Consider the following 22,998-nt stretch of genomic DNA (forward strand, 5'->3'; position numbering starts at 1 on the left):
GAACCTTCACTCAAGCACCTACAATGTTTGGAAGGCGGGTCCCTCCTACAAAAGAAACGCTAAAAAACAAAGAAAAAAGAACATTCCCTTCCTTCTCAATTCAGAGGCAACAAATAAAATGTCAGCATGGTGGATGTGGCTCCTGTTCTTAACGAAGGTTTCTGCCCAACGCAACAGTCCCACCGTGGTGATGCTGAATCCCATGTCGCCACTGACATTCAGCTAGAAGAACTGAAACCTTGTCCCGAAGCAAAGCCCAAAGTTGTTGATCCACACGATGCAACAAAAAAGCGTGAGTTTCTGGTTTCACATTTGCAGAAGTGGGTGGCGTTCCTACACGTGCATCTCAACAAAACAAACGCAGTACATCTGTTTTTGCTAAAAGTCCGACTTTAAATTTGAGTAATGTGGCGTTATCGAAACAGGTTGTTTGCTCTGTTCCGCCGCCCCTGCGTGAGTTGAAGAGACACAGAACGAACTTCGTCCACTGTCCCATCCGCGAGCTCCGGCGCGCGTGCTGTGGGGCATCCTGGCGCTGTGCGTTTGGTCGGCCGACACTCGTAACACGATCCCTTTTAAACCAAAAATCGAAACGGGGCAAACCCCCCTCGGGCCAAGTTCCTGCGGTTAATGAACGAGTTTTTCATGTTTGTAAGACATAGAGAGAGAGAGAATGCTCTTAATTAAGGTGAACTGGTGAGGTCAGCCCTGCTAGGGACAAGGCTTGCTACACCAGATGGAGGGTGACTACGTTGATGAGTGGTGCATATCAGACATCAGGGTTACAGCAGGAAGAAGACAAACATGAAGCGTTAACAAAAAATGAAAGAAAAAGGACAAGAAAAACAAGAGATTACTGCCAACAGAGTCCGGACAAAAAAAAATACAATTGGAAAGAAAATCGTTAATGGAAACGCTGAAACAAAATGAAAAGTAAATGACGGGAAAAAAAAGTAACAACACCAACCCAAGAAAAATAAATAGATGAACACCACAGTGCGAAAGAGAAGATATCGTGACACACTTGCTCTGTCTCATGATCTAGAGAGATTTGTCCAGTTCAGTCTCTCGTAGGAACTGGAGCAGAACTTTTGTACCTAAGGTACTGTCAGCACTATTGGCCCAGGGCCCAAGAAAATGAAAAAGACAAATGTCTAGGAGGGTGACCTCGTAAAGCCCTTAAGCACAATGCGAGACAGAAACTACCGTAATATTTACAAGGAAATGGGCAATACGCACTTGGAACTACGGTGCTCTGCTACACCGGTTCAGTACGGCGATCTCGTTACAAGTACGACTACAATATTTTTTTAGCGGTACATGGTCTGGAGAAACTGTTTTAAGGAAACTGACAGTGTCGCGAGGGCCATGAACGTACTGCAAAACAAGAAAAAAACAACTTTAGTGGCTAGCTTGCATACACCTGCATTATATCCTCTTTCAGTCTAAACGACTATTAGCTCACCATAAAATTACACCCAAAACATCGGGAGTAAATCGTCGGAAAAATTAGAGTTGTGCTAACTTTCAGTGCGCAGTAAAAAAAATTGAAGAGTAAATTGCGACTAAAGAGGGTGCTGCGACAAAAAACAAAGAACACATATTATACCCCCACCAACACATACCCACACATATATAAACACTTACACATAGAGAAAGTCATGACAAAACCACTACAATAGCGAACTTGCCCACAGTATCATGCTTATCACTTATCAGCAGCATTTAAAGGAGCCATGAAGAGAAAACACAAGTTTGGTTCATTCAAAAGATTGTCTCGTTAGAATCATACTGACACCACTTTTAACGTAAACTTCGCTCAAATAAGCTACATAATTAGGAAAAACGGGAATGGTCATGCGACCCACCAGCTCATTTCCCGCAACAGAACCTGTGATGTCACATGGGCTAAGCTCTGCGATTGGCGGAGGCTGGCAGAAGCAGACGCAAATTAGGTAGAGCTTACAAACTAGACGAACGAGCGATTTGCGCTTAAATTTAGGGCACATTCTTTACAAAGCAATAAGAATGATGGGACAAACAGTGGAAGTTACGAAAGCACATGTAAACATAGAAGTACTGATGCGTTCTGCTGTTCGTACTGCGCACAGCATGCTTTGGTTTAGCTGCACAGCACTACGAGGCTTGGGGTTGTCTCAGACGACACTGGCCGATTGACGCAAGCAACGGTGACTTACGTGACCCCATTTGTCGAGCGAGCACTGTTTCAGGGAACGAATATTTTCTCCCAGAACAAAAACAAGCCAGGTTTAAATGCGGGCAAAAACAAACCAAACGCTTGCCACGGTATGGTGGCGCCATCTAGGTTACGGAACGTAAAGAAATGCGGGAACAAACCAACACCGCTGTACAGGGTGGAGACAACCTTTGAACGGTCCCGTGCCGCCGTAATTGGGCCAACGGGCTCAACGCGTTATTCTTTTCGTTTCCCACGAGACCTAGCAACGCGAAACAGACAATATGATTCAAACTTCTTCAGTAAACCGCGTTGCGGCGATAATTTTAGCGCGGTTTTGACACAATGACTTGCTTCGGCGGCGAGCGAGCAACCGAACATGGCGGCGCCAGCGTTACGTGTCTCTACCCTGTACGGCGGATGCGTGAATGAAGGTATTCTAGGCTGCAGAGCGGTCGGTTCCCGTGATGTCACTTGGGACCACGAAAACGCACGATTGAGCGGGAAAATCAAAATTTTAACCTAAATTGTTTAATTTCTCAGTGAATAAAGCACCGTTTGTATCCGGACAAGCGCTGGGGGCACTATAAAACACGAAATCTTTCGAATAAAACCAACTTGCATTTTCTCTTCATGGCTCCTTTAACCTGAGCCACGGAAACAGGTGCATTGCATTGTCTGACCACTGGCACTTAATAACAAGGGCCGCAGCATTGATTTTTTTTATTATCGTTGAACAAACATTGGCACTTGTTAGGGACTGCCGAGCCCTGCAGCACTGGCAGCACATCATTCCTCCATTCTACTGAAGTTATTACAATGAAACCTCTATTCAAAGTTAGGCAAAGGCTTGACCGGATTCTTGTGCTTTGAACCGCACAATTCAATGTGCACCGAAGGCAGGCAGTGCTTGAAGCAAATATGAATGAGCGAAACTCCCAGGGTGCAGCGTCAATTTTGTAGCCTAGAGGCCACGGTGTTGTTTAAATGACATAAAAGCTGAAGCTTGATGAGAGAATACCTATTCTCTGCGAAAGGGAATAACGGGCTCAGCATTGATGTTCATGGTAGAATAAAGTGCTTGAGCCGATCTGAGATAAAAACTAGTGATGATAGCGATTGACTGTGATGGACTATTTTGCATTTATGCACCAGGGGCAGCAAATGGTTCTGAAAGCTAGAGTGGTATTTTCAGTTAGGCCCACAGAATGTTCACGCAAGCATTTGAGGATGGCTTCAATTTACAGGTAATTGCCTAGCAGGCGTTACTGTTAGTTCGCTAGGTTAAAGTCTAAATGTCAAGACAATGTTTCTGGGTATTCTCCCTTTTCTTTTTTGTTTTTTGTCTATTCACGCACAATTTTAAGCTAAAATGATCTCATGGATTTGGTGATGTCATTGATTGCAAGCAAAAATTTCGTAGATTGCGAGCAAGTCGGTTTAACTGTGCGTGAACAAACAAAAGCTAACTCTTAAATTGAAACAGGTGAGAATTCAACTTTCCTAGACCAAAAGGGCATCAAACTTGTAAGCATTTTAGCATCCAACGAAAACACTTATTTGCTTTCATTTTGGAGCCTCCCTATGCTATGCTAGATGATGATAAATGGACAGTGGTCAGTTCGGATATAAGGCACCCACCTCGCATCATCAGTCAACCTGGGTTTTGTTGCGTGTTGCTTCAAAGGTTTGGTAAGTCTTTACAGTGAAGCCCATTTGTAAAAAACTTGATAGACATGCTACGTGTGCTAATTGCAGCCACTAGACATGAATTCAACTTCTTTGATGCCATTCGACGAGTTTATGCTCCTATCCGCTTCTCCTAGCGCCACCCGAACAAAGATTCTTGCCCCTGCAGCGTCCCTATGCTCGTACCTCCACGGCGAGCTCCGCCGCGGTTACCGGCTGGAGGAGCAGCGCTACGAAGAGCGGCGGGCCAAGTTCTACGCCTTCTTCCGCATTCCGCGGGAGCTGGAGCGGTTTGTGGGCTACGGCTTCCTGCAGTGTGCGGACGCCTTCCTCTCAGTGCTCACTCTGCTGCCCGTGCGATTCACCCTGGCCGCGGGCTTCCTGGGGGCACGCATGCTGCGCCGGCGACGCTTGCAGCCAGCTGAAGCCTGTGACCTGCTCAAGGTACAGCGCACTCGTGAAGAACAGATGGAAAAGGAGGGGACGTAGAATGTAACGATAGGTGATGTGTGTATTTGTACGTACCCAAATCCACTTGCACTGATGATTGTCAATCGGCTTCTCACATTAGCAACAAGCAGATGATGTGCCTGCTGCAGAGGGGGATCATTCATCATCATCATAATAATCCTGTTAATGTCCACTGCAGGACGAAAGCCTCTCCCAAAGATTTCCAGCCACACCTATCAAGTGCTAGCTGAGTCCTAGTTTTTCCGCCAAATTTTCGTAGCTCATTTCGCCAACAAGTTCTCGGCTGACCCCTATTGTGTTTGTGGTATATTGGCAGCCACTCTGTCAAACAAATGGTCCACCTGTTGTCTCTCATTTGCATTACGTGACCAGCCCATGCCCATTTCCTTTGCTTAATTTTAACTGGATGTCCTCCATCTTGGTCTATTCTCTTCTGTTCTCTTGGTCTAGTTCTCCACCTTGGTCTTTATTTTTCTAGCTGGCAAGTCGCTGTTCCTTACGAGGGAAGGTATCTTGATCCCTGTCCTCAAGTAGGACACGTCATCTTGCCGTGCTCTCTGCTTGCTGGCCACTTTGTCTAGGATTGCACTCTTCGTGTGCGGGCTGGCTGCCTCTATAGGTGGGGCTCAGGATCATGATCCCTCTCATGTTTCTGCTCCTCAGGTTAGTTTCGAGCAAATCATCTCCTGGTTAGCAAAGAACAAGTCATTGCAACAATGATGATGCAACGTGCTGCTCATACATGTGTACATATGGCAAATGATAGATAACAGATGGGCCATCTGTTTGGGGGACCAACAGAATGGCTACGAAGGGACGGTAAATAAAATAGAGGATGAGCAAAAGCTCAATGGAGTAAACTTCAGGGGCACAGAATGGACTTTGGGAAAACCTGTGATAGGAGTGGTTGGAAGTCGTAGAAAAGGCCTTTCACCCAGCAGTGGATGATTACATACAGCTATCACATTGTCGCGTCCTCTTTTTCCTTGTTGTTGGCCTGTTCCTACTCACCCAGTGCATCGTTTCCATCACTCAATTGTCCCCAGGGACTGGTGCTACTAGGCACGTGGCTGCTGGCAGCTCAGGTGGACACATCCATGCTGTACCACATTGTGAAGAGCCAGTCGGTCATCAAGCTGTACATCTTCTTCAACATGCTCGAGGCACGTGCACACCCTCCCCCTCCTTCCTGGCACCTCCCCCCCTGCAGCGCCGTTTAATTGACTGCGAGTGCCACGGCCACTGCAGGTGGCCGACAAGCTGTTCTCCTCGTTTGGCCAGGACATCTTGGATGCCCTGCTGTGGACGGCCACAGAGCCACGGCGGAGGCGTGCGCACCGCCGGCTGGGGCTCCTGGCACACCTGGCCCTCGCCTTGGCCTATGTCCGTATCCTTGGAGTGTTTGACAAAGGGTGTTTGAAAAAGGCACTTTCTTGGGATGAAGAGATGGTGCAATTGCAAAACACCGGGGTTTCATTTTGAAGGAACTGGTAAGAGCATAGTATACGATGACAGGTGGAAGGCATAGCTTCAATTTTGTGTGTTTTGCTGATTTTGAGGTTTAGGAAGGGGTGACGTATGCTATGCAACTGATAACGAAGGCTTGTACGAGACGTATTAGGTTGTTTTCTTTCACTCGTCAGTGTTAGGTAGCTATGTGGGAGATTAGTCATGTATTCTGGTAAAACCCTTTTTCTAGGGCATAAAGAGTATCTACATTGTATCAGATTGCCTGTATGCGGAGACCTAGAATCTTGATGCAGTAAACTATTGGGATGAGCTGGCCATCGGAGGTAGTGATGTGGCTGTGGATGGGGGGGGGGAGTGGGGAGGGTGGTTGTTTGCCTGGTCTTTGAGCTCTGTATAAAAGCCGCTGTGATTTTGTTTGGGTGCAGGACAGACCGTGAGAGGCATCATACGTCTTGACGACTTGAGTTGCGGTTTGGAGGGCATCTTAGATATGACCATCAGATCCTCTAGTAACCCACAGCGCGATGTCGTCGGCGTAGATGCTGTGATATAAGTCGGGGATGGTGTCGAGGAGGGGTGGTAGGTCTCGTGGGGCCATATTAAAGAGAAAGGGGAAAGAACCTATTCCTGGGAGCTGCCTTTGCTGCCGAGTGGGATTGGGGGTGCAGTCAATTGCCCAAAAGTGCGTGCCTGGGCGAGCTCTCACGTCGTTCTCACCCGGCTCAACAGAAAAGCACCACCTGCTCCCTCACTCCATGCTCAGGTTCCGACCCCAGCTGTGTCCTCAGGATGTCGTGCTACAACTAAAACACCACACACTAGATGCTCAATTCAGTTCCACACATAACACCGAGGCAATCTTGGGCCTCGATTTAACGCGAGCGTTTGACTCCGTTAGCCACCCAGCAATCCTGGAAAAAGTAGCCACGGCTGGAGTGAGTGTGCGTGCATACAACTACATTTGCAATGCATTAAAAAAAATGAAGGTTGGAGGCATCATGCTTTTCATGCACGCTTGTCTTTGTGGATACTAGAACGCAGAATGGTAATAACAGTAATTGGCATAAATAGCACATATCTTTTAATTATCATATACTCCTTCTAGGGCCCACATTTAAATTTAGCAAATTGGAGCTAATACATATAGAAGCAGCCCGCTTTACAGAAATCTCGAATTTGTCTTTGTGTGAGATAGGTGTCCCAAACATTTTCCCCCAAGGTGCATTGGCCTTCTGCTAATGTCTTGCGTTTGGTTGCCAGGTATACAATGAGCTATGAAGCCGATTTAATTTCAGACTAACTGCAGGTGTGCATATTTTATAGTGAACCGTGTACTGAGCCTGGCAAGCCTCCGTGTAGATATAAATGCATTGCTGCTCTGGGGCCCTGGTGACCACTTGGCCTTGACTCTCGCACTGGGGCAGTGCTGCACTGCCTGCTGGTGATGCTGCAGGCGACCACGCTGAGTGTGGCCATCAACTCCCAGAACAAGGCCCTGCTCACCATCATGATGTCCAACAATGTGAGCCTGTCCCGCCGGGAGTCTGCTTCGGGGCGGTTGCCTAAGACAGACCCTGTTTCTTCCTTGCAGTTTGTGGAGCTCAAGGGCATGGTGTTCAAGAAGTTTGCCAAGAACAACCTCTTCCAGATGGCGTGCAGCGATGTGCGCGAGCGCTTCCACTATGTCGTCCTCCTGCTCGTGGTCATTGTGCAGACCATGCGCGAGTACTCCTGGCGACAGGGTGGGTGTAACTTGTGAATCTAACAGCGCAAAGGACAGAGGTTCATAACAAGGCAATGGATCTAGTCATAAGAACACTGCCATTGTATACTTACACGTGCTTTCATCTTTATACCTTCTTCTCTGTCTTAGGCGCTGATAAATTAAAGAGTATGGACTGTAAACTTGTGCAACCATCAACTTTAGGTAATGTACTGCAGGAGCCACTTACTAAGCTTCATAAGTCTAAACCCTATGAATGGTATTCACTGAAAAGCTTAGCTGTCAATTTCCTCGCTTGCAACAGTGGAAACGGCGGCCGAAGCGCCACGGACGTGGCGCGGCTTGTGCCAGTGCGCCCTCACACCACAGAAAAAAAAAAAAAACAACGCCGGAGATGCTATTAATCGTACTCACATTGGAGTCGAGGCATTACTTTGGGTTCGGTGTGGTAGAGTTTGGAGCATCCAACACACATAATGTGGTTAGCGCAGACGAGTACCGCCATGCCGCAGAGCCCGACGTAACCAGTGGTGGTTCACTCACATGGTTGCCTGCATGTGTGCCTCCCCAGTGAATACAACCTATAGCAGAGCGGCACCAACAGTGGGACAACCTGTGCCCCTCTTTTGCACACTACCCTGACCGTGCTCCCTATTAGTACTTGTCCTCCTGCCCCTAAGTGGGACAGGCCTTCATCTTAGAATGGCACATCAGCAGCTGATGGTGATGGTGGTGGTCTTGTAAATGCAGAGCAACTCTGGAGCCTCCTGGGCGACTGCCTTCTGGTACTGCTGGCTGAAGTGATGGTGGACTGGGTCAAGCATGCCTTTGTCACACGCTTCAATGCCATATCTTGGCAGGTAAGCAGGCTCCTTTAGCCTTCCTAACCCTCAAGAAGGCACGGGCTATGCTTGTTCCAAGAGCGTGTACCGGTGTCTTACTCTTCCTTGAAAGTAGAATTGTCTCACTGCTTTGACTGTCAGATACTGGACAGGCCTGTCAACTTACAGATTGTTTGTGTTGATTCCATAAAGCTATGAATGCAAAATGCAAAAAGACGTGGTGCATATTTAACTTGTGAACAATAAAAGTGGTAGCACTGCAGGAAGGTGGCTCGCATGAGAGACAAGCTTTTTCTGGTGCTTCTGGCAGTCCTGGCCATAATTACTTTTAAATTGTTTTGAGGAGAAGCCCTGACAGCTTTTACTGCACGAGTCGGACCTTATTTGCCGAGTTTGGAGCAGAAATGGCATTGCACTCAAAAAGAGTTCACTCATGCTGACGAGGTAGAACACTAAGCATTCATTTCCCAGCACGGTTTTCTTCTTTATGAAGTTCATGTTGATACGAAGGAGTGTGTAAGAAGTTGGTGTACTCTCTTGTGATGTTCCTTTGAAGTGAGCCTTGCATTTGAGGAATTACAATGCCACATCTCACATACACATTTTCCTCTAAAAACCACTGCTTGGATCTCCTGCATTCCGGTTTTTATTCCGGTGAAGCCGCTTTACTCGGCGCTGCTCTGGTGTTCCTTATCGCCACCTCTGGCCTCTCCTTCACAACTGTTATTTGCCACTGTCTTTCATGTTTAAGCACACGCACATAAGTGTTTACCAGTTTATACGTGCACGTGTGGGGAGTGAAGGGAGGAAGTGGGGGGTGTTCACGCAAAGCTATAAGTTTCATGCCCGCAGTGGTGACATGTCCATTGTGCTGGCGGGAGGCTTACACAGACGTCAAACAGCTGTATGCAACCTGTCTGGTGTCTTCACTGGTCAAGTGGATTGGGTTGTATATTACACAGGCAGTAAGACACCTACGACGTGAGAAGGAAACAGTCATTCCCATGTTTGTTCGCTAGAGTAAAGCTCGAGTCCTTCCAAGTTTCATTCAGCTACATGGCTAGGAGGTATGCTCAATCACAAATTACAAACAGACTTGGTTTGTTTCATGCACTCCGTCGACTGTGTCCAGCTTTGCAGGTCATCCATTTTCACAGAATGGAAGGGCAATAATTTTTTTCCCCCCTAACATGTTTTTGAGTTGAACCAAGGTGTGATGAGTCTCCATTCATGTTGTGTCTGTGTGCAGGTTTACCGTGAGTACCTGACTAGCCTGGCCTATGACCTGGCCAGCAGCAAACTGCGCACGGTGAGTGATTTTCTAGAAAAAGAAGCGCACCAAGCAAAAACACTCCAAGCAGCGCTTTGTGCTGTGTTTTCTTTTTTGCTTGTCCTCATCTTCGTATGCTGCTAACCCCTTCCAAACGTCTGCGAGACAAAAGGAGAGTGCTAATGGCTGCCTTTCTCAACCGCATTGATGTTTTGGGCTACTGTAGCCAGACCTTGTTGCTTTTTGCTTACTCATCAATACAGTTGGCTAAATCATCAGTACTTTATTGAAGTATCAATCACAGCACTATTATAGACTGTGCGCTGCCTGCTTTGAAACAAGCAAGGTAAGTTGTTGCGTGCAAGCTTGCAGTGCGAGCAAGGACTATTGTGGCGGAACAGTTCTGCTGCAAACACTCCACACTATGGGCGCCTCACACGGATCTCACCACCTTTTAACGTTATCAAAGGTTTTAAACCCTTCACCAGAATCGCATGACCAGCTTTGCTCTTCAGTCGTGTCTTAGTTAGTAAGAATGCGTCACTTTCTGTTCTTAGTTTTCTATTGTACGGTAGGAGTACTTTTTTGGGACGCTGATTTAGTGTGTGGCATGCTGGAACTGTGCCAAATGTCAGGCGACTCCTTGCAGGCACCTTCGGACCACGGGGACCTGGTGTCGCGGCGGTTGGGCTTCACCCCGCTGCCCCTTGCTGCCCTGGTGTTGCGGGTGTTGGCTTTCCCCTGCTCGGTGCGACTGGCAGTGCTGGCCTACCTCTGGTGGGTGGATAGGTGCTTAGCTGTGAATCGGTGTCCTCTGAATGAGGTGTCAAAGCTGCGTCCCCGTCTCCCAGAGTCCAAGCACTGCTGCCGAAGTTGTTAAATGAATTCGGCTATTGATGAATGTGCAAGTGAAATTAGTACAAGAACACATCATCTACTTTTTAGTCATTGGAACATGTGATGTGGACACTGACAATGTAGTAGCCATCGTCCCTCGTAACAGAGCGAATGAAAGGGACACCGAAGACAGAAAGAAAACGGAGGCAGAAAGTGTGTGGAAAGTGTGAGAGGGACGGTGGTATGCCGAGGCGGTGCAAGACGCCCCTCAGCGGCGATGTGCTACAAGATAACCGAGAGAATGAAGAGGCCACCGAAAATTAGCCCGGAGCAAAGATGATGAAATTATGGCGAAAGTGTAAGGTGGAGGGCAGTGTTTTGAGGCCGTGCCAGAAGTGTGTGAAAACCGCACCTCAGCGTCTAGTGGCGCCCGAGAAAGAAGGCGCAAAACCAGGCATCCATGGAAGCAAGCGTCTGTTCTTTTAAGTTCACGAAAAGCACGAAAGCCCAGCACGCGCTTTATGCTGCACGTACCACATCAGTTTTTCATCGCCCTCCTCTTTACATGGCTCATCCGAACCACGTGGCATTTGCGCAGCAGGTTGAAATACAGTTTACAACATGATCAATGGCAGCTGCGAGATAATGGCAGAGCAGCACGTGCCGCCGTGCGTTCGCTGATCACACGATCACTTTGAGACGCAGCAGCTATGCGCCGTGACCGAGAAGACTGCAGTTCGTGCCGCGCACAAACTTCGCATTAGGGAGTATTGTAATCGACAGCCTTTTTTTTTGTAAACATTGTAGGGGAAGCTGGAGGCATTTGCTACCGAAGTGACCAGTTATGGAGCTGGCAAAAACTGGAGCTGTCATCTTCTGTGGCATTTCATTGTTTTTTATTGTTTTTTTTTTTTGCTGTTGTGGTTTTATGTTTTGATGCATGCGGTTCTTCTTTTCTGATTTTTGCCACAAATGATATAAAGTAGGTAGGTAAAAATGCTCTCCTCCCTGCCCCTAGTGCCTGTTTGGGAGGCACACCCCCACCTAAATGCTGGGTCCCGGTGATTGGCAAAACGTTGTTCACTTAGCATAATTGATGCTACCCACGGGCACCTAAAGTAAAGATAGAGGGCATGCTGCTCATACCTGCAAATGTGGGGGGAATCGGTGTATTTCTTTAGTGTTACAGATTTTATCAGTTAATGACAAATTTCAAAGTGACTGCAGCAGAAAGCTACCCACCACAAAAGTGAGTTTGCTGTGAATTGGTGACATGGTTCATTCAAATGCACTCAAATTTAAAATGTTTTATGCACTAAAGCCACACCAGGGCTATGAGGTATGCTGCAGCACAGGGCTATGCAATAATTCAGACCACCTGGGGATCTTCAAGCGTGGACTGAATTCTCGACACGCAAGCATTTTCGTTCTGCGCCTTCACCAGGAAAATGGCCGAGTGACAATGCATCCTAGAGGAAAAGAAAAAAAGATAAAGAAGCTGCATGCCTTTTCTTCTAACAATTATTATGTGTCTGCACACTATTGATGGCTGGCATGGATCTTTGGCAAAGAAGTTTATGTATTTTAGCAGTCTGTCGAAAAGGTTGACAAACTGCCGATGCTTCAAATATGAAATTGGTGTTTATGACCAAGAATTATTTTACCCGTAAGCAGTTTTTTTTGCAAAACAGTTCTGGTGTGTCTAGGGAAGTGGAGCCAGTTTGGGGTTTACAACTTTATCCAGCCATAACATAATCAGTGTGCGCAATCATAGGTGTCTCGCATTTCTAACTTGTCTGCTTTAAATGTTGTGCACCCAAGCTTGTACTTAAACAAAAAGATGTTTAATTCTAATTTCCATTCTTTCCATTCTTTAAAGACATCGGTAATTTTGTGCGCACGCGTTTTGCAAGGTACTATCGTTATACATTGACATATGAACAACAAAGCGCGTGGCTTTCAGTACATGCCGTGCATGTACTGAATATTTTTAGTGATCTAAGATGAAATGCCTTCTGCTTGTGCCCGAGAGACAAGGTTTATTCAGAGAGCAGTGTGGGTGACTCGGGTGTGCCTTGCAGCCTGTGCAGTGCCAAGGTGCTGCTGAACCTGGTGCTGCTCACTCGTGCCTGCAGCCTGGTGGAAGAGCACCGGCAGTCGCTCATGGGAGGGACGTCGCCAGACACCGAGACCGAGGGCCCGGAGGCAGAATAAAAATCTCAACCTTGCTTGTACACTGCGTCACCTTCATGATGGCCAGAGGAACACATTCAGGGCAATTTGAGAAGGCGTTTATCTTCGAACGTCTCTGCCCAAATCGTTGATCCCAGTGGACCGCCAGTCAATTCGGGCTCCTCTCGACGAGCCCCCCCCCTTCCCCCCCACTACAAGAAGTCAAGAGGACACTTAAGCACTCCTTAGGATGTATTGACTGCGAAATCATGAGTGCCCGATTGCAGAACATGCACATGTCCTCTCATTGTTATCCCTCGCCTTTCATGTCTTTTTGTTCTTTCAGTTACTATAACTCGGCACACACTCATTGGCAGGCGAAGGTGACATTCAGCAGGGAAATACCTTGCTACTCGCCCGATGCTAGTGTAATTAGCATGCTCGTGTGATGTAGTGCCCTGTCGCTTCAAGAGCCCTTCAAGAAGGCAATGACAAACCTTTGAGAAGTTGGTCATATTTTGTGTGTACCATCCGTCAAACACGCCATTTGTCATGGATGCCAAATTTCCAACCAACATAGTTAACTAATGCTTTGGCTTAAACATGAGAGCTTCCCCACCCCTTTTCTTTCCCATTCTTAAAAATTTTAGCACTGCCCAATTATAATGCACATTCTCAAGAACAGCTGTTGAATATGTTAGGTGGAACTGAGAAGTTTAAAAAAAGATTTCAGGGCAATGGGTAGGTACAGTCTACTCTCGATAATTGTTAGTCTCTTAATTGGAAGTGATGTGATGGTCCTAGCAATTTTGCATGCAATCCAATGGTAGAAATTGTTTGATAACTTGAAGCTACAAGTTATTACGAACAAAAAGCATTGAAGTAAACGTCACTTCGCGACAAAATTCAAAATTTTCAAGTGCAAAAACTGCCATGTTCTGCACTGACATCAGTGCCATTGAAACAGGATCGTACAGTTTATAAATCTGCAGGCCAGTTATAACTCTTGTCGGCATACACGTTTCTTTTGAGGCCCTCAACGTTCTTTGTTGCACACAGCGCCATGTGCGCAGATTTTGTGGTGGACACTTCAGGCTTTGAGTTCAGCGACAGGCCTCAACTATAATGGCAACCCTAGTGTCACTAGATAACGTATCGGAGCACCACCACTTAGGCACACAAGTCAGCAGCGGCAGCCATCTTGGTGTTAATCAGTGTTGCGAGATTGTCGCTTCTACGGCTTTGCCACTAACTTTGACCGGGTCGTTTGTTAACACTGCCGAAAATGCAGAAAAATGGCATCTTCAGACACACTTCTGCTGCTGAAATGCTGCTACACGTGCTATCTTTGCTTTGCGTTCGGCATGATGTCGGTTGCGTGCAGCCACAGAGCAGGGAGGGCTAACTAAAGTCTGCCAGAGTTGACCAACTAAAACGCATAAACAAAATTACGCTGCCCATGAACCGTTGCAGTGTAAAAAAATCGGGCACCCTTGAGTCTAACAACCACGATGGATGAACGTGGAGCTTTCTCATAACAGGTCTTTACACAGTGGGGTGCAAGGTTTTTCTAACTTTGCAAGTCTACGCACCCCTCTCCAAATCCAAACCGCCTCAACCATGTTGAAATGGAGCAATCGGATATACACTGGCTTCATAACGCAGGACCCAGGTTCGATTCCGGCCACCGGAAGCGAATTCTTTCACTTCTCACCCGTCTTTGCATTACAGGTGCCATCAGTGAGAACACTAAAGCTCTGCTTTAACAAATGTCATGTGATGCTATCTGACCAATGATTATGGCGGCGGCACGGAACAATAGTAGAGAAGTGTGCCAACACCCTGTAACCTTATCTAGTGACACTAAGCAACCCGTGTCTTGCACTCGACTTGATGAAAAACATGATCCTGAACAAAATGAAGAAGGGAGGCGTGGTGCTGGGCAGCAATAATGCTGTTCTTGTGCTTTTTGTTTTAAGTACAAGTTCGATTAATTCAGTGTTTTGCAGTCCTTGTGAACTTCGTATTAACGGGAGTTGACTGTAGATACTAAGCACAAGTTGGCAGGGCCCGACATTATTGTGTGTTTGAATGGGATGACCTCTGCCCTACGTCTGGGTTGCCCCTGGGGAGCCAGTGAAAAAGCATATCTCACAAGGGAAGTAACGTAATTTATGTAGCTGAAAGCTTTGTCCTGTCCCTATTCTAACAGTGAACAAACGGCAATGCCAAAATGTGTGAAGTGGGGAGAAAAAGACAAGCTTTTGAACTCTTTTCAACATGCCCTTCACATCTACGAAACTAATCATTTCGATTCTATAAAACTGGAGACATTGATGTACTACCATGAAACTGGACTGACCACCGCAGCTGCAAACGGTAACGTTGCCATGCAAAGGTGTTGCTAGTCCCACGATGTGGTCCAGTTGTGGTGGACTGCAGTTGGGATGCCCGAGTTGAAACCACATCACTGCTGCTCTTCACTGAATTTGGCAGATTCTACAGCCAAAAGTAAAAAAAAAAAAGGGCAGCCCTTCGCCCACAGTCCTAGTGGCATTAACAAGGTACTCCTTTCGTGGGAACTTGGAGCAGCATTTCTTCACAGAAATTTTGGATTGCACCTTCACTGGACGGGACGTGATGCCTCGTGAAATGGTTCAAACAACAACATACGTCAACACGCAACGTAACGCTGGTACGTGGCACTCGTGTTGGCAATGGTTGTAGTTGGAGCCTGAAGGTTTAGTTTGATAGTTGACGTAACTGACAGATATGGCTAGGTTGTGTTGAGCTGAAATACATGAAGAGAGTAGTCTATCAAAGATTTTACCCAAGCAAGCATGAACAGCAGGGGCTGAGGAAGAGGAGTCGCCGATGTGCAAGGCAATTGTGGCATTAAAGGCCAAAGGAGTCGCTCTGCAATTTACCAGTGCATGTATAAATGTTTCACGGAGTTGTCTTTGAAGCCACAGTGCTCACACTGCCTCATGCATTTACACTGCAAAGGCCCACAGAAGCTGGAAAGAACAGCAAACAAGGGCTAGCATCTGATGTATGCTCGATGGCAGTAGCAATTGCATTCAGGGAAAGGATTGAAAGCTCAGCATCGACATGCTTCTTATACACACACCCAAGCAAAGCTTATCAGTAACATACCCTCACGTCCCCTTTGGTTTGATAAAAGCACTGCGAACGAACAAAAAAGATGGTGTCTGGTGAAAAATTTACGACAGGGACATAAATGGTGCTTGAAAAACGTACTATATTCGCTTCTATTTTGATCTCGCAGCACACATTGTTCATAAACTTCATTTGGCCACAATGGTGTCTTCTGCTAACACTAAGGCACATGATTTGGGCTTTGGTGGCTGGCAACATGCGCGCGCACGAGTGTAGCACCTGCACTTTTCGAACAGCATCCGTGGTCATCCGAGCAGCACGCGCCGCAGGCGGTTGGGGTCCTCTGGGACGGGCTCCTCGGAGGCGGCGGCCAGCTGGGAGCTGCACTGGGTCGAGCAGAGGTACTGGAGCAGGGGCAGCCGGTACTTGCCGCAGAAGTCCACAAACTGGATGCGCTCGACGTGGCTGTCGAAGTAGACGCCGCCACAGCGCGGGTTCACGCAGTGGTGGGCCGAGGCCACGTACTCGCGCAGGCTCGCCGGGAGCTGCTCAGCGGCCGCTGTGTCGAGCAGGCCGGCGCGCACGAGGCAGCGCGCGGCCAGCTCGCGAAGGCTGGGCGCGCGGTACGTGAGGTCGTGCACAAAGCGGCTGACCAGCGGGTTGCCGCGCAGGCTCAGCTCCACCAGCTGGCCGAGCCGGACGAGCCCGGGTGGGAGAGTGCGGAGGCGGTTGTCGTGCAGCGCGAGAGAGCGCAGGCTGCGTAGGTCCGCCAGGGAGGCCGGCACGCTGGCCAGCCGGTTGCCGCTCAAGCAGAGGCTGCGCAGCCGCCACAGGCGCCCCAGGGATGCGGGGAGCTCTTCCAGCTGGTTGCCACCCAAGTACAGGGCCTCCAGGCTATGCAGAGTGGCAAAAATTGGGACAGTAAGCCACACTTTGCGTTGAGGCGCAGACAGTAATGTCGGCAGTGTCGTTGCAGTTGTCAAGAAGAGGGCTCATGCCATTGGCAGTTTTAAAGGGAAGGGACGGGGCGTGAAGAAAAGGCAAGCTAAAGCTGATTGAGCTCGGAACCTTAGAAACAGGCCCACAGAAGCTCAAGAAACAGAAAAAACAGACTTTGAGGAATTACAAAAAAGGTTTTCTGATCAGCCAACTAAATGCATTCAACAGAAAGAGCGGACACCAGTGAATATTCAAGCTGAATACCAGCCCTGCACATGTGATGTATAATTCGTAAACAACACTGAAGGATAGAATTTTTGAGCCTATGATTGTGCCACCACTGCGTTTGTTTTCAGCACCCCTCCCACAGTACACAGACTGGGAGCCATTTATCATCATCATCATCAATAGCCTGTTTAGGTACACTGCAGGATGAAGGCCTCCCCCTGCTTCTGTCCTGTGCTTCCAGAGTTCATTCTTTGCCACCAAATTTTTTTATTTCATCTCTCAATCGAGTTAATGGCCTTCCTCTTTTTCTAGTCCTGTCTCTTAGTGTCGATTCTCTTGCCCTTGTTCATCGTACCACATGGCCAGCCCAAGTCCATTTCTTTTTCTTAACCTGAACTATGATATCTTCTACCAGAGTTTTCTCCCTAATCCAGGTAGCTCATTTTCTGTGTTACTCCTATCATAATTCGCTTTATGGCACGTTAGGCAGACTTAAGTTTGCTTTGTAATTGTTTAGTAAGGCGCCAAGTTTCCCCGCCGTATGTCATCACCGGCAGGACAGGTTGATTGAATACTTTTCTTTTTAGGGATAGAGGTATTTTACTTTTCATTTGTGAGTGCTTGCCGAATGCACCCCAACCCAGTCCTATTCTGCATCGGATTTCTTTCTTGTGATTTGGGTCAGCACTGGCCATCTGGCCAAGGTAGTTATATTCTTGAACTTCTTCCAGTGTTTCGTCCCTTATGATGAAAAAGGCATGCTCAGCATGTTTATTTAGTATAATTTTAGTTTTATTCATATTTATCCTTAGCCCCACAGCGAAGCTCTCTGATTGTAGTTCCTCAATCATTTTTTGGAGTTGTTCTGCAGATTCACTGCGCAAGGTATTCGCCGTTTATCTGTAAGCCTAAGTTTTCCCAGTCAAGCCTCCTGAATACACTTTCCATACATGCTGTGAACAATTTTGGTGAGATGTTATCTCCCTGTCTTACTCCCTTTCGGATCGGCAATTTATCACTTTGCTTTGTGAAGGGTAATTCTGCCCGTGCATTCCTCATATATGTCGTCTAAGAGTCTTTGGTAGGTCTTCTCTATTCCTTGGTCCTTTAAGGCGTCCATCACTGCGGCGGTGCTGACTGAATCAAATGCTTTTTCATAGTCTATAACTGTATTGTAAAGTGGTTTATTATACTTAGCACATTTTTCTTTTACTTGGTTGATGACATGGATGTTATCCATTATAGAGTATCCTTTTCTAAACCCAGCCTGTTCCCTGGGTTGTTGGAAGTCTAGGCTGGCGGTTATGCAGCTAACTACAATCTTGGTAAACAGCTTGTATACAACCAACAGAAGGCTGGTGGGTCTGTAGTTCTTATCATTGTTGTTATCTCCCTCCTTGTGAATTAAAACTATGTTGGCGTTTTTCCAGGCTTTCAGTACTTTTAAAGTCCTTCAACATAGTTTAGCATAGTTGAGAATAGTTTAGTTGAGAATAGTTGAGTTGAGTTGAGAATAGTTTAGCAAGCACTTCTAGTATTATATCTCCACCCTCTTCTAGAAAGTCTATGGTTATTCCGTCTTCACCTACAGCTTTCCCTCTTTTCAGTGCCTTTTTTTCTACTTCCTCTTTCGTTACTGGTGGAACATCGCAAGGAAAGATTGTATGCTCGGTACTTTGTCTTGCTCCGGCGTCGCTGGTGTATAATAGCCTGGTGTAGAATCGTTCCACAATTTTTATTATCTCGTCCATATTGTGCGTAATGGTACCGTGTTCATCTCTAAGTGCATACTTTCTGTCTCTGCCAATAGTCAGCTTCCTCCCTTTTCCAATGTTTTTTCGATGATCTCCATGTCATTTGTTTTACTTCTGTTTATCGATTTTGACAGCTCTGCTAGTTCAATTTGATCCACCTTACTCGACAATTTCATTTTCTAATGCTTCAAAATAAGCTCCTTTGTTTGCTCAGTTATTTTTCCAGTTTGTTTCCTACATGCTGCTCTTCATTAGCCGCTGCTGACTCAGTGATTGCTGTTGTTAGGATGTCAGTTGGGATGTCAATACTGTCCTCGCTCTTACTGTCTAAAAGCGGGAATTTGTTTGAAGGGTTATTTTAAACTCCTGCGTCCTGTCTCTGACTGATTTGATGCTCGGTTTCTTACTTTTTACGAGTTTCCTTCTTTCCTTTTTGAGATTTAGCCTTAACTTGCACCTAACCATCCTATGATCACTGCACCGAATCTTGCTTAGTACCTCCACGTCCTGCACAATACCTGGGTTGTCACTCAGAATGAAGTCAATTTCGTTTTTTGTCATCCTGCAAGACTTTTCTGTGTCCATTTCCTACTCTTGCGTTTGCAGAAGAAGGTGTTCAGTAGTTTGAGGTTATTTCTCTCTGCAAAGCCAACCAGTGCATCACCTCGACAGTTGCGAGAGCCCATTCCAAAATTTCCCACTGATTTTTCTCCTACTCTCTTTGCACCTACTTTTGCTTTAAAGCCTCCCATTACAACTGTCAACTGCACGGATACCTTACACATTGCTGACTCGACGTCTTGGTAGAAACTCTCCACGGCATCATCCTTATATATAAGCTAGCTGTTGGTGCAGAGGCTTCTATTACCTTTAACCTGTACCACCTGTTAAGCTTGATCACTACGACTCTGACCATTTCGTAAATGCTGAAGAATTCTTTTACATTCCCTGCTATCTCCCTGTGGATCAAAAATCCTACCCCGTGCTCTTTCTTTTCGCGAGGTCCCCGATAGCACAGAATATGCCCACTAGTCAGTTCTACGAGGCCTTCTCCTGTTCTTTTAACCTCACTTAGCCCAATAATATCCCATTTAACTTCCGAGAGCTCCTCTAACAGTACAGCTAAGCTTCCCTCGCTAGAAAGAGCTAGTGTGTTGAACTTTGACAAGTTCAATTATCAGAGGCGGCCTGTCCGGACCCAGCGATTCTTAGCACCCTCTGCCGTATCACTGGCCTGACCGTCGCCATGGTCAGGTGTTCTACAGCTGCTGGGTACTAAGGGCCAAGATTTGGGTTGCTGTTGGCATAGAGCTTCATACAATAATAACTAGAGGGGAAACTGGCGCTAGCGTCAATGCAAACACCGATGCTTCGATGAAAATGATGGGTAGTTCTGGAACCAGAATACGTAGGATCAAAACGGGCCTATGGCTGCGCAAATTGCGTATTTTGAGAAAAAAAATAAAAAAACCTTATTGCCTGGTTTCCATTTATAAATTAGATGGTGATCAATAAAATTAGTGACCAGAAACTGGTTTTGTACGCAATGAAACGGTGTGTTTAAATAAAAAACAAACGCGAAGTCCAGAAGGTTTGCGGAGTAGGTTTGCCATTTGCCGCCAACTACAGCGAGACGCGTACTTTTTTTAAAAACTATTTGTAAAAGTTTCGGCACTTGCAGTTTTTAATATTCAGAAAAGTTTCATGCTCCTAAAAAAAAAAAAAAAAATTACCTTTGGAGAAGTTATTCTAGCCTGAATTACCGACATTTATCAAGCTGCGTTCCCATCAGCCACTGGTACTGCTGGTCTACGCCAAAGGATTAGGCGTTTGCACGAAAAAAGGTGTCTGTTCCAAGCAGTTTGCAACCGTCGCCAGCTTTGAAAATGCATCGCTCTGCCGAATGAGCAGCGCCGCAACTCCTAATTCGCAGGAAACTTCGCTGCACAGAGCGCCGTCATTTGTGTTTTCGTGCTGGCTGTGCGGGCAATGAATTGATAACCCACCTGATTCGCAACTCTGGTTATAAAACAATTCCACTCAGGGCAGTGTCAGTGCGCGTGCAGCATTCAGTTCACGGAGAGTATTTTTGAACGCTTCTTCCAACGTAGGCAAATGCGTTCAAAATTAAAAACCAAAACTACCTTCATGATTTAATTCGTAAGAACTTCCACAAGCCATCGAGTGCCATTCCAAATCCAGAACTACCAATCACGCCCACTGCGGTGGACAATCGCAGTGCCAGATTCCTCTCTAGTTGTTATTTTATGAAACCGTATGGCTTTTGGTAGTCAATTTTGGTTCTGTAGTGCATGAGAGAGACACCCGATGGAGCCACCTTCCCGACGTACCAGAAACCTCGAAACTAGATCCAGCTAGCAATACAAGGCACAGGTACAGTTGTGCTGTCTGCACTGAAAATGAACTAGCCTTTTGTTTTTGTCTTCCTGGGCATTCAAAAATGAAGTTTTTGCGCTTCCTAATGGTGAACCCCAATTTGGCAGTGAAACCAGTGGTATCAAACGTGTATTCCGTATACACTTTGTGGAAATTAACTGCCACTCTCAAGGTGACAAACAGGGAAAGGCATAAAAAAGGCAAAACAGTGCGAGGCAAGGGCAGGTGACTAATGCAGCAGGTGGGAGAGCCGCTTAGCAGATCACACAAACAAACCACAAGCCGAGTGATCTCATCGGACCCAGGTGCATTGAGAGTGCGAGCAATGGGAGAAATAATTTGATAGGAGAGGCACTTTTCATTACTAGCGACATCGCTCATACCAAATAGTGGGCAAAAATTCTTGCAAAAATACATTACATCCTACAAGATTCCAAAGGCCGTTTGTATTTTTTTGAATTTTTCAGCATTCTTTTCAAGACACAGCCACTGTGAAGTGAAGATACTTTGGACAACGAAGCCAAGGGCCTAAAGATACATAAACAACAGGAAAGGCACGATCATGAGAGCAACTTTGGCCATGGTCACATGGCAACGACTATGACAATTTCTCTCTTATCGGTACGAAAGATGAATGTCAAGCCGAAGTGTCCCCTTCCTTCCCTTAAACAGACTCCTCCTGGGCAAAAAAACTTGGGTCCTACATACGTTGGCACACTTGAGTGCTGCAGGATAGCTAAGTTCGGCCAGGTTTCCAGCTGCTCCACTTGTTCTATCAGCCGCAAGCGAAGGTCACTTATCTATAAATGGGGGCGCTGCACTACGCCGTGCAACCACTCTTTCCCATTAGACTGTGTTTGCACCACGGGAACTACCGCAAGCCACCTGCTCGAATTCAGACCTCCGGTACCTTAGCATGCGTCCCACGCTGTCAGGCAGTTGGCTCAGCCTGTTGCCGCCCATGTACAGGATGCGCAGTTCGGGGAGCTGCGTCAGCTGATCCGGCAGGGTGGCGAACTGGTTGCCCGACAGGTTGACCACCTGAAGCGTCGGCGGCATCCGCTTGGGCAGCGAAGTCAGGTGGTTGCCCCGCGCCACCAGCACGCGCAGGTTGGGGCAGGGCAGGCTCTCGCCCAGGCCGAACAGCACGTTGTGGCTCACGTCGAGCGTGTGCAGTTGCAGCCCTAGCAACGCCAGTGCTGACGACGGTAGCCCCACCAACTGGTTGCGCTCCAGACGCAGCGACCGCGGCCCGTCGCATTCGTCATCGTCCCACGCGGCTGCCGCCTCTCGCAGCCGCTGCCCCAGGCTTCCCTCGCTCAGCTCCTGGCCTGACAGATCTATCACAGGTGGCGGGGCCTCATCAATGTCCCAGTCGACAGCCATTTTCACACGAGCGCGTCAAGCGAGGATCGGTGGGCACCTCGATTGGCTGGAAACGACGTGACGCCAAGTGCCTTTACGCCAACGTCACAGAGCAAAGGTCTCCTCCCCTCGCCTTCTTCTTACGCGCACACTTCAAAACTTGCGTCGTTAACTTGTCAACTCCTCTAGATTTTGGCAGTTCATGTAAAATCAATCTCCGCTACCGCCTCCCGTTTGCAGCGTGTTCACAGTGGCCAACGGTCGTAAACAGATCAAGTACCAGTAATAAAGAACGGTGAACGTACCAAACGTGCTTGTCGCGCGCACCACTGGCATTACCTCCGTCAAAATGGTCGCTACACACAAAGGAAAATTCCCAACGCAAGTTATGGTTGAGAACACGCTCTCCACTCCACAATCAATTTCTCCGATGAAAACTTCGCCCGTGATGAGCAACCGCGTTTTCCTCTCCCTGATACTGCATGCGATGACACTGCGAGGCGCTACGATCAGTGTGAGATTGC

At 47.2% G+C, this 22,998-nt stretch overlaps 2 protein-coding genes across 2 annotated transcripts; one reads left to right on the plus strand and one right to left on the minus strand.

Annotated features, from left to right (window-relative positions):
• The first annotated feature begins 88 nt into the window (after positions 1 to 88).
• LOC144178310 (protein TAPT1 homolog) lies at positions 89 to 12,733 on the plus strand. The gene is made up of 10 exons (XM_077706063.1): positions 89 to 292; positions 4,056 to 4,330; positions 5,404 to 5,520; positions 5,606 to 5,744; positions 7,252 to 7,349; positions 7,419 to 7,569; positions 8,301 to 8,410; positions 9,642 to 9,701; positions 10,312 to 10,439; positions 12,581 to 12,733. Exons 1-10 carry the CDS (start codon positions 127 to 129, stop codon positions 12,711 to 12,713), a joined length of 1,377 nt encoding a protein of 458 aa, XP_077562189.1. The 5' UTR covers positions 89 to 126; the 3' UTR covers positions 12,714 to 12,733.
• Positions 12,734 to 15,913: 3,180 nt separating this feature from the next.
• On the minus strand, positions 15,914 to 22,963 carry LOC144178311 (leucine-rich repeat-containing protein 58-like). Its single transcript, XM_077706064.1, has 2 exons — positions 22,020 to 22,963; positions 15,914 to 16,685 (listed from the first exon to the last, which is right to left on the minus strand). The coding sequence occupies exons 1-2, from the start codon at positions 22,493 to 22,495 to the stop codon at positions 16,097 to 16,099; spliced, it is 1,065 nt and encodes a 354-aa protein (XP_077562190.1). The 5' UTR covers positions 22,496 to 22,963; the 3' UTR covers positions 15,914 to 16,096.
• Positions 22,964 to 22,998: the final 35 nt, after the last annotated feature.

The sequence above is a fragment of the Haemaphysalis longicornis genome, unplaced genomic scaffold, assembly GCF_048455015.1.
Source record: "Haemaphysalis longicornis isolate Haplotype H1 unplaced genomic scaffold, Haemaphysalis longicornis Haplotype H1 scaffold_4, whole genome shotgun sequence".
NCBI lineage: Eukaryota > Metazoa > Arthropoda > Arachnida > Ixodida > Ixodidae > Haemaphysalis > Haemaphysalis longicornis.

Excerpts from the sequence above, each read along its gene's own strand:
- LOC144178310 (XM_077706063.1), top strand. The coding sequence starts at position 127 with ATGGTGGATGTGGCTCCTGTTCTTAACGAAGGTTTCTGCCCAACGCAA. Across the intron at positions 4,331-5,403 it reads AAGCCTGTGACCTGCTCAAG|GGACTGGTGCTACTAGGCAC; the intron begins GTACAGCGCACT and ends AATTGTCCCCAG. Across the intron at positions 7,350-7,418 it reads CCATCATGATGTCCAACAAT|TTTGTGGAGCTCAAGGGCAT; the intron begins GTGAGCCTGTCC and ends TCTTCCTTGCAG.
- LOC144178311 (XM_077706064.1), bottom strand. The coding sequence starts at position 22,495 with ATGGCTGTCGACTGGGACATTGATGAGGCCCCGCCACCTGTGATAGAT. Across the intron at positions 16,686-22,019 it reads AGCGTGGGACGCATGCTAAG|CCTGGAGGCCCTGTACTTGG; the intron begins GTACCGGAGGTC and ends CACTCTGCATAG.